This window comes from Hypanus sabinus, chromosome 28, assembly GCF_030144855.1.
Source record: "Hypanus sabinus isolate sHypSab1 chromosome 28, sHypSab1.hap1, whole genome shotgun sequence".
NCBI classification, from domain to species: domain Eukaryota; kingdom Metazoa; phylum Chordata; class Chondrichthyes; order Myliobatiformes; family Dasyatidae; genus Hypanus; species Hypanus sabinus.
Window position 1 is genome coordinate 37,916,054 of NC_082733.1, and position 11,266 is coordinate 37,927,319.

At 43.3% G+C, this 11,266-nt stretch overlaps 1 protein-coding gene across 2 annotated transcripts in view; it reads right to left on the reverse strand.

The window, feature by feature from the left end:
- LOC132382367 (uncharacterized) overlaps positions 1–11,004 on the reverse strand; it is an 80,440-nt gene extending 69,436 nt beyond the window's left edge. The window contains exon 1 of one of the 2 annotated variants that reach the window (XM_059952489.1): positions 10,909–11,004. In XM_059952489.1, coding sequence (XP_059808472.1) covers positions 10,909–10,935 — 27 coding nt within the window. In that variant the 5' untranslated portion in view covers positions 10,936–11,004. The remainder of the gene's footprint in view (positions 1–10,908) is intronic. The other variant, XM_059952488.1, reaches the window with a different exon arrangement.
- Positions 11,005–11,266: the final 262 nt, after the last annotated feature.

An 11,266-nucleotide genomic window follows, 5' to 3' on the forward strand; every position in this document is an offset into this window, starting at 1 on the left:
GCTTTTAAGAAAGGAAATTAAGGGATATCTTGCAAAGACGAGTCATATCATTTTGGTCACTACCCACCCTGAAAACCGCCTTATCCAGCAACTCAATTTTTTCAGATTCAGTTTATTGTCATTTAGAAACCACAAATGCAATGCAGTTAAAAAATGAGACAACATTCCCCCAGAATGATATCACAAAAGCACATGACAAAACAGACTACACCAGAAAATCCACATAACGTTTGGCAATCCCCAATCCAGAGTCTTTGAAAGCACAATCAGACCATTAAAACAAAAACTTCATACCATCTTAAAGTTTCTTTCTCCGGGCAGTTAATCTGATCAACTATTTTAGTTATGGTCCCCCACTCCCTTCTACCTATTACTCAGTAACTGCAAATAGAACCATAGAACATTACAGCACAGAAACAGGCCTTTTGGCCTTTCTTGGCTGTGCCGAACCATTTTTCTGTCTCGTCCCACTGACATGCACCTGGGCCATATCCCTCCAAACCCCTCTCATTCATATACCTGTCCAAGTTTTTCTTAAATGTCAAAAGTGAGCCCGCATTCACCACTTCATCTGGCAGCTCATTCCACACTCCCACTACTCTCTGCGTGAAAGCACTTTTTATAATGCTGTTTACATTATAAATACATGCTGATATTTGTGCAAATTTTTTTCCATATCTCTACCTTAACCTCTAAATTTATTTTTATGTAACTATCTTTTTATAATTGTTAAATGTTATTGCTTTGTGTTGCATGTCACACCCTGACCAACACACTGCAGCAAGCTCTTAGCACATGTAAATCAAGTTGACGCTTGATAAAGTTGACTGTTGATCTGATTGACTTGATGCATTATACAGTAGAATCACCAGAATTACACCACAACTAAAGGTTTAACCATGAAGACAACTGCAACTGACCACTATTCCCTTGGGGGTTGAAAAATGATCTCATTAAGATCCAAAAAGATGATAAAGAGATTCAAAAGAAGGCATGAAGATAACTTTAAAAAACGCAAGAGGTTCTGCAGCTCTGAAAATCCACAGCAATACATAATATACTGGAGGAACTCAGCAGGTCAGGCAGCATCTAAGAAGGGGAAGGAGTACAACTTGGTAGGAAGAGATGAAACCAGGTGAGATGGAAGGTAGATGGGTGGGTAGGGAAGATGAAGTGAGAAGCTGGGAGGTTATAGATGTAAAAGGTAAAAGGCTGAAGAAGAAATCTGAAGGAGACAATGGACTACGGGAGAAAAGGAAGCAGGAGGGGCACCTGAGAGAGGTGATGGGCAGGTAGGGAGAAGGGAAGGAGTAAGAAGGGAGCCAAATGAGGAATTTAAAAAGAGTGAAGGGGAAAGGTGAAAATGACTGGAAATTAGAGAATTCAATGTTAAAGATAAATGAAATCCTTTGGCAAAAGAATCCCAAATAAGCACATACTCCCTTTTCATCAAAATTGCCTACTGGACAATGACTGCTTTAAAAACTGAATATCTTTAAAAACATGTACTGTTCCTCAGAATCCTGGTACCCATGCTTATATCTTATCACAATCCAAAATATGTTTCTTACCAATTTTAAAGACATGTATTGACATGAGTTGCCACATAATCATTTCACTTTTTCTTTAAAATGTGGTAGACCTTAATCCTGAAAAGGGCACTGTATTGCAAAGTAGATGTTCACCAGACATTTTACCCTGTTTAGACTGCCACAAGAGTCTGCCACTGTATATCCTGCTGTCACACCTGCACCATGCACATGTGCTCTATCACAAAGAGATGGGGCAGGTAGGACTCTGTGAAGTCACTGTTACCAACACGCACAAAATGCTAGAGGAACTCAGCAATTCAGGCAGCCTCTATGGAGAGGAATAAACAGTCGATGTTTTGAGCTGAGCCACTTCATCAGGACAGATTAAGGTTTTCCAGCATTTTCTGTATGTTAGTCTGGATTTCCAGCATCTGTAGAATCTGCAAAACTCCTTTTTAAACTAATCAGTGGAAAATGACTTAACATCACCTTGTTTAGGGCTTTATTCAGTCTCGCTCTTGAAGTTTGTAACTGCAGTTAAGTTTCTTCAGGTTAAACAGTTAAGTCTCCCATATAATTCTGGCCTGAAGTTCAAATGAGTTTCAATGTATAACATCCCTGAGCTCACACAAAAATCTAAGTTTAACATCAGCTAAATTTGAAGGACAAGGCAGAGTTTTCATCTGCCAAGTTCATCTTGGGCTTATTTCAACCAAGTATATTTTGACCATATAAAAGAGTGCATAACTACTACAAATATCTCTGTCTACTAAACCAATCACTGCCCTGGCACTTACCCATACTTTATGCTTTAACAACCACATCGGCAGTAACCCAAATCAAATTTCTTCAAGTCCATCACTCATGTTCTACCTCAGATTGTTCAGGGATGAGGAATGTACTTCATCATTCAGGGCTCAATCAGCCATGGAAGTCTATGAAGTCACAAATATCCACACAAAGGCTCATTGTCCGTTGGTGTGCTGCCATCAATACCAAAGGCAACCAACATACAGTACCTGCTGCTTCAGCCCCAGTTATTCGATGACCCGAATTGAATTCTGCAAAGCTAGAAAAGCATTTTAACTGAAATCAACATCTTTCTTTAATGCTATTTTAATGGCCTTTATCATCCCTTTCAGATACATTGAGTCAACCAGACCCCTCAGCCCAGCATGTCAATACTGATCATCAATTGCCTACATGTTCTTCAGGTCTTTCAGCCCACAATGTTGGGCCGACCTTTTAACCTACTCCAAGATTAATCTAACTCAGGGGTTCTGAACCTGGGATCCCCTACTTAATGGTATTGGTCCATGGCATAAAAAGCATTACGATCCCCTGATTCCTCCATCGCAGCCCTCTAGTTTTCATTCATCCATGTACCTATCTAAGGATCTTCTAAGTACCTCTAATTATCAACCTCTACCATGACCCTTGGTAGCATGCTGTACCCACCCACCACTTTAACAAAAACTACATCTGTTATAGCCCCTATGCATTCTTCCAATCATTGTAAAATTACACTCTCTCATATTAGCCACTTCCACCCTGGGAAAAATGTGCTGGCTGTCCACTCTATCCATGGTACAGGTGTCCCCCTCCCCCCTTCACAAAGGTAGAGCATTCCTATGAAACCTTTAAGCTAAAATGGCGTAAAGCAAAGAACCATTAATTTATATGGGAAAATTTTTCGTAAAAGCGAAAATAGGTTACGAATGCAGGTCCTTTGTAAAAGCAAAGTGGCGTAAAGCAAACATTCATGAAGCGGGGGACATCTGTACTTACCATCTTCTACATCTCTCTCAAGTCACTGCTCATGCTCCATCACTCCAAAGAAAAAAACCCAAGCTCGCTCAATCTTTCCTTATGTCATTCTCTAACCTTGACAGCATCCTGGTAAATCTCCTCTGTACCCTCTCTAAAACTTATGCATTCTTCCTCTGATGAGGTGACCGGAATTGGAACAATACTCTGAGTATAGCCTTACTAGAGCTTTATAGAGGCAATTGTTTTGGGGAAGACACTTCAAGTATGGAGGTATGAATGCATAGGTTGGGGAAAAAGCTATAGAAGTTGGTAGACTCAGCTCCATTATGGGCACTAGCCTGCCTATCATTGAGGACATCTTCAAGAGGTGGTATTGCCAAGAAGATGGCATTTGTCATCAAGGACCTCATCACCCAGGACATGTCCTCTTCTCATTGCTACCATCAGGGATGAGGTACAGGAGCCTGAAGACACACACATAATGTTTTAGGAACAGCTTCTTCCAATCTGCTATCATACTTCTGAATACTACCTCTCATTTGCAATATGTCTTTTTTCAATATTTCTTAATGTAACAGCAATTTTTACATATTGCACTGTACTGCTGCCACAATACAAGTTTGATGACATTTGTCAGTGATAATAAACAAGATTCTGATGTACTTATCCAGCTACTACTTAAATATTGTGAATACCCACTTCTCCCACCATTCACACAGTGCATTACCCTTCTGCCACCGTCCACACAGCGCACTCTCCTTCTCCCACCCTCCACACAGCGCATTCTCCTTCTCCCACCCTCCACACAGCGCATTCTCCTTCTCCCACCCTCCACACAGCGCATTCTCCTTCTCCCACCCTCCACACAGCGCATTCTCCTTCTCCCACCCTCCACACAGCGCATTCTCCTTCTCCCACCCTCCACACAGCGCACTCTCCTTCTCCCACCCTCCACACAGCGCATTCTCCTTCTCCCACCCTCCACACAGCGCACTCTCCTTCTCCCACCCTCCACACAGCGCATTCTCCTTCTCCCACCCTCCACACAGCGCATTCTCCTTCTCCCACCCTCCACACAGCGCACTCTCCTTCTCCCACCCTCCACACAGCGCATTCTCCTTCTCCCACCCTCCATACAGTGCATTCTCCTTCTCCCACCCTCCACACAGCGCACTCTCCTTCTCCCACCCTCCATACAGTGCATTCTCCTTCTCCCACCCTCCACACAGCGCATTCTCCTTCTCCCACCCTCCACACAGTGCATTCTCCTTCTCCCACCCTCCACACAGCGCATTATCCTTCTCCCACCATCCACACAGCGCACTCTCCTTCTCCCACCCTCCACACAGCGCATTATCCTTCTCCCACCCTCCACACAGCGCATTCTCCTTCTCCCACCCTCCACACAGCACATTCTCCTTCTCCCACCCTCCACACAGCGCACTCTCCTTCTCCCACCCTCCACACAGCGCATTCTCCTTCTCCCACCCTCCATACAGTGCATTCTCCTTCTCCCACCCTCCACACAGCGCACTCTCCTTCTCCCACCCTCCATACAGTGCATTCTCCTTCTCCCACCCTCCACACAGCGCACTCTCCTTCTCCCACCCTCCACACAGCGCATTCTCCTTCTCCCACCCTCCACACAGCGCATTCTCCTTCTCCCACCCTCCATACAGTGCATTCTCCTTCTCCCACCCTCCACACAGCGCACTCTCCTTCTCCCACCCTCCACACAGCGCACTCTCCTTCTCCCACCCTCCACACAGCGCACTCTCCTTCTCCCACCCTCCACACAGTGCATTCTCCTTCTCCCACCCTCCACACAGCGCATTCTCCTTCTCCCACCCTCCACACAGCGCATTCTCCTTCTCCCACCCTCCACACAGCGCATTCTCCTTCTCCCACCCTCCACACAGCGCACTCTCCTTCTCCCACCCTCCACACAGCGCATTCTCCTTCTCCCACCCTCCACACAGCGCATTATCCTTCTCCCACCATCCACACAGCGCACTCTCCTTCTCCCACCCTCCACACAGCGCATTATCCTTCTCCCACCATCCAGACAGTGCATTATCCTTCTCCCACCCTCCACACAGCGCATTCTCCTTCTCCCACCCTCCACACAGCGCATTCTCCTTCCACCCTCCACACAGCGCATTCTCCTTCTCCCACCCTCCACACAGCGCATTCTCCTTCTCTCACCCTCCACACAGCACATTCTCCTTCTCCCACCCTCCACACAGCACATTCTCCTTCTCCCACCCTCCACACAGCGCATTCTCCTTCTCCCACCCTCCACACAGCGCATTCTCCTTCTCCCACCCTCCACATAGCGCATTCTCCTTCTCCCACCCTCCATACAGTGCACTCTCCTTCTCCCACCCTCCACACAGCGCACTCTCCTTCTCCCACCCTCCATACAGTGCATTCTCCTTCTCCCACCCTCCACACAGCGCACTCTCCTTCTCCCACCATCCAGACAGTGCATTATCCTTCTCCCACCATCCACACAGCGCATTCCAGATTCCAGCTGCTCTCTGGCTTCAAAATTCTTCTTTAGATCCCCCTTAAACTTCTTCCTTCTTACCTTCAGCTGATATTCGCTAGTTTTTAACTACTGTGCTGTCATTTTATCTAATCAGAAGACAAGGAAAAATACACTTTGTTCATAGTGCACAAAATCACCAAGGTAAAATGAACAATTGGCATGGTAGCATAGCGCTCAGCTTAACTCTATTACGGCACCACTAACCGGAGTCCAATTCTACCACTTTCTGTAGGAATTTTCTCCAAGAGAACCTCAACCTTGTCAGAGTTTGGTAGAGGACCACAACCTTGTTGTGGCTTGCATGCCTCAATGACCCAGAGCTCTATGTTGGCTGGAGTCAGGGCTTTATGTTTTGGCTCTACATCGAGTCACCAATGCCAGACAGGTCAAAGAGTAGAGTGCAGACTAAGAGTAGTCCTCCAGGTCTGGTGGTTCATCTCAGAGCTATCAACCCTGACTGGTAAAATAAACCTGTTACAGAAACAGCAACAAAGAGTCCTTCTACATCTGAGTGTGGCGGTATTCCTTAGTCTCCACCCAGAATTGCATGGCTGACAGTGAAAACCAAAAGCAAGCTTCTGACATGATGAAGGAACACCACCAGAAATGGAGGACCTTCACTGCTGCCCTAAATGCCGGTGGTGTAACAGGCAGTTTACTATAAGGAGTTTGTACATTCTCCACATGACCAAGTGGGTTTCCTCCAGGTACTCCAGTTTCCTCTCAGGTTCCAAAGACATATGGATTAGCAGGTTAATTGGTCACTCGGGTGGTGTGGGCTCACTGGGCCAGAAGGGCCAGTTACTGTGCTGAATCTCTAAATAAGTAAAAAATAAAAGCTAAGGCATAACTAAATCATGACAAGCTATCGGCAGAAGTATAGCTTGGGTTTCAAACTCCAAAGAATCTAGAAATAGTGTGGAAGTGTGGGTTAATTTTGCAAAGAGGATTGCAGGGAAAGGATATTTTTAAAATTTATTGATTGATATACAGTGCGGAATAGGCCCCTGGGGCCCGTCAAGCCACACCACTTAGTGAGCCACCTAGTTAACCCAAGCCTACTTACAATGTCAAAGACAAAGTAAAATTTATTATCAGAGTATATATAGTCTCCACGTACATCTCTGATATTCTTTTGCCTGTGGAAGTACTTCGCAAATCTATAGAAGAGTAAATGTAAACAGGATCAATGAACAACTATGCAAATACAATAAATAACAAGAGCATGAAATAACAAGATAAAGAGTCCCTAAAGTGAGATCACTGGTTGTGGGAACACCAGAAATAGAATTAGTGTACTTATCCTCTTTTGTTTAAGAGCCTGATGGTTTTGGGGTAGCAATTGTTCTTGAACCTGCAGGTGCGAGTCCTGAGGCACTTGTACCTTACACCCGATGGCAGTAATAACCAATTAAACTACCCATGGATACATCTTTGGACTGCGGGAAGAAACGGAAGCATATGGAGGAAGTCCATACTGTCATGTAGAGAACATGCATTTTCTGATATTAAACTGAACCATTTGAAATTACAAACTCCTTACAGACAGCAGCGGGGACTGAATCCACGTAGCTTGTACTGAAAAGCTTTGTGCTAACCACTGCACTCCAACATCTGCAGTTTACAAATGGAAAGAAAAATTAAGAACTCTCAGTATTGCAATGTTAGTAAAGTTGTGATACAGATGAGCAAGGGAGAGGAATGGGCCAATATTAAAAACATGTTCCTGGACCAATAGAATAATACCAAACAAGGTAGAAATCAATGAGCTTGGAATTAATGTTGATCAATTTTGCTGAATGATTCAGAATGAAGTCATCTGTTGGAAAGAGAAGCAGTAATGGAGAAGTTCAAGTCCATCACTGCAGTTTTTACTACAGTGGCAAACTCTACAACCCAAATTCTAATCCTGTTGAAAATAACCTATTACATGCTCTCAATGGCAAGCAGGTTTAAAGACCAGAGTATGGGTGCAAGGCAAATTTTCCAGAATGCCAATAATCAAGAAGATATATTCTCTTTATACCAGTCAACATTCTGTAGCAATTCAGTTCCTTAGTCCATGATTGCTTTGAGCTCTGTAATATTCATAGTGATTGGAATTAATAGGAATAATTAAAGCATCAATGAATTCTATATCATTTCTGTTTCATAATGTGTACTTTAATTGCATACCACAAATATTTTACAAGGTTTTTGTTTCAGAATGAGTTTTGAAAATTAAAATGTGTATGATACAATTACAGTTTAGGTTCAAACGTATTCAGAGAAACATTTTAACTAGACAGTAATATCTGCTGAAACTGCAATCTGAAATTTACAAGAGGTTACAAATGTCTAGATTGATCGTTCTGACATGCCCAGAATTACTAGCTGCATTTCCGACTTAGAGTAGTGTATATAATATGTATGAGTGGGCAGATTAACAGCATCATAAATGATCATTAGTTCTGGACTGTCTACAGTCCCATGAGAAATTTGATAAAACTTCACAGAGCAGCTTAACCTCATTTCACACCAAATAACATGTTTCATCTTTATCTGTTTGATCTTCATTTGTTATCCTCAGTAAGCAAGAGTACAATATAACAATATTATTATTGATTTTGCAATCACTCAAGTATGGTAGAACAACAATGATTTCATTTATGTAATGCTTTCAAACATGGCAAAGGTAATTATCAGGAGAGTTTGACAAATGAAAATTGATGCTAAATTACATATGTAAACTTTAGGAGAGGTGATCAAAGAGGTGAGTTATAAGGATCACCTTAAAGCAAGGGTTCCTAACCTGGGGTCCACAGACCTCTCAGTAAATGATAGGGGTCCATGGCATTAAAAAAGTTTGGGAATCCCTAACTTAAAGGAAAAAGAAAGATTGGAGAGGCAGAGGGTATTCCAGGACAAAAGGCAATGGTAAACTTGTTTACTGTTGTCACTAAAGGACATCTGCACTGCCATCAGTTTTGTCTTGCATTTCAACTGCTGTCAGGCTCTTTTGGGTTATGTAGGACAAACCAAGGTACAAGACAGGACAATCTAAACTTCAGTAATGAAATACATCTCATGGCTCAATTCAAACCAAAATTCCATTCATTTTCCTGGCCAACATTTATCTCTTAACCAATGCCAACCAGCAGCGGTCTAATCACATTCTCAGAGCTAATTGTGAACTCTGGCTGTACAGAAGTCGACCTCTATACTTCATTACCATAGTTAAGGAAGACAGGACCAATTAAAGAACCTTTTACAGGACACCTCTCCATTGAATGTCCTCTCTATTGCTTATCTTTGCCAACACTGGGCAATGTCTTGTTCAAATTTGGCCTTTCACATTTCCTAATATGGGCACTTCAATCCCCTCCTGAAAGCCCTGGTTTCTATAAACTTCAGATGATTTAAAAGTCTGTTGCCAAACCACGTTTCCAGAACTGGTCTCACACTCCCTGAAATCAGGTGCATTTACAGTCATTAAGCATAAGAATGCCTGACCATGAAAAGGAAATTGTTGGCTCAGAGACAAATCACCTTTGAGAAGATTGCAGAAGTTTCACCGATAGAAGAGAACAGAGGCTAAAGAGTTAGAAAACCAACAAGTGAAAGATTAAAATGAGAGGTCATCTCAGTTTTCATTCATTTATGCCTTGGAGTCCACATATTTTGGGAGCCAGAACAAAATGTAAAGTAAAATATACATTTGGAGAACAAATGCAGAAGTCCGGTGGTTGCAGAGGATTTGAAATCCAGGTGTCCATCCTGCAAAGTTTCAGACCTAACATCATGAGGACATCTGGGAACTTTCCCATTGTATGTCACAAGAACTATAAGGACACATACCCCAAATGAGGGCAGGCAACTATAATACTGGGTGTGGGAACACAGCTTGGGAAAGAGACCGCCTGGAGTTAGTTTCTGGAGTCTTGCTATCTTTTTTAATAACCTGCCTGAAAATTTATTCTAATTTGTAGCACTAATCTGACTTCTTGCTAGGATCGGGCTGAAGGAATTTACCTGAATGCCAAAATGTGACCTGTTTCACCAGCCTAGTAAAAGCACACATTCATTTCATATTTTGGAATTGGGCGATCATTGACACATGTACCTAGATACAGTGAAGAACTTGTCTTGCATACAGTTCATACAGATCAAAACACTACACAGTGCATTGACATAGAACAAGGTAAAACAATAACAGAATACAGAATAAAGCTACAGAGAAAGTGCAGTGTAGGTAAATAATAAAGTGCAAGATCATAGCAAAGTAGATAATGAAGTCGCGTCCATCTTATAATACTAAGGAACTGCTCAATAGTTTATAACTACTAGGTAGAATCTATCCCTGAGACTGGTGGCATGTGTTTTTGGGCTTTTAGACCTTCTAGCTGATGGAAGAAGGGAGAAGAGTATGTCCAAGATGGGTGGGGTCTTTGATTATGCTGATTGTTTCCCCAGAGGTATAGACAGAGACTTTTCTCGCATTTCTTAGCACAGAAGGCCATTCAGCCCATCAATTTTTCCAGCTCTCAGAGAGCTCCTATCTGTCCCATTACCCTACATATCCTTTTAACCAATTCTATCTCATACCTGTGTCAATTCCAACAGGATTTCCTATAATACACCTATCCTGGGGTAATTCACGGTATCCATATGGCCTACTGACCAGCACATCTTTGGGAAACTGGAACACATACAGAAACTTACACAGTCATAGGGAGAACATACAGAGAGCACTGGAGGTGAACATCAAACCTCACTAACTGGAGTTGGGAGACAGCAGTGTTACTGTGTACAGTACCATCTTCATTATAGAGGCTTACAACACAGAAACATGTCCTTACACTCAACTCTCCCAGGCTCTCCAAGTTAGATCCATTTGCCTACAATATGGCACAGAAGACCATTCAGCCCATCAAGTCTGTGTCAATAAAACAATCTTCATCATCCCCATACTCTCTTCCTTGCTCTCTAACATTCCCTCTCAGGGGTGTCAAAGAAACAGGAAATCAGGCATGGTTTTAAGACCACAGTTAGGAAGTGCGGAACCAGGTCACCTACCTCGCACCGCCAGGTAAGTGAGCGCATAGAGGGAGAGGGAGCAGAAGGCCATCATTCCTGCCTTTCTGCCACACATGGCGTGTTATTATTTTTTTTCTCTCTCACCTGTGGTCTCGGGAGCGACCTCGCGTGCGCGCGCGTCACAATCCGTCCACGCGGCCGTCATGCGCGTGCGCACTCGCCCGGCCGGGCGCACCTGTGGCCAGCTCAGGGCGCACTAAGTGCCAATTGCGCACCTGGGAACGGGTCAACCGGGAAATCAAACAAGTAAAGGTTTTATTTCACACACTTTCACTCGATGTGTGTTCTCTGCATCTTCCTTGGGTTCTTTTTTTTTAAAAAAAATACTTTTCAAATT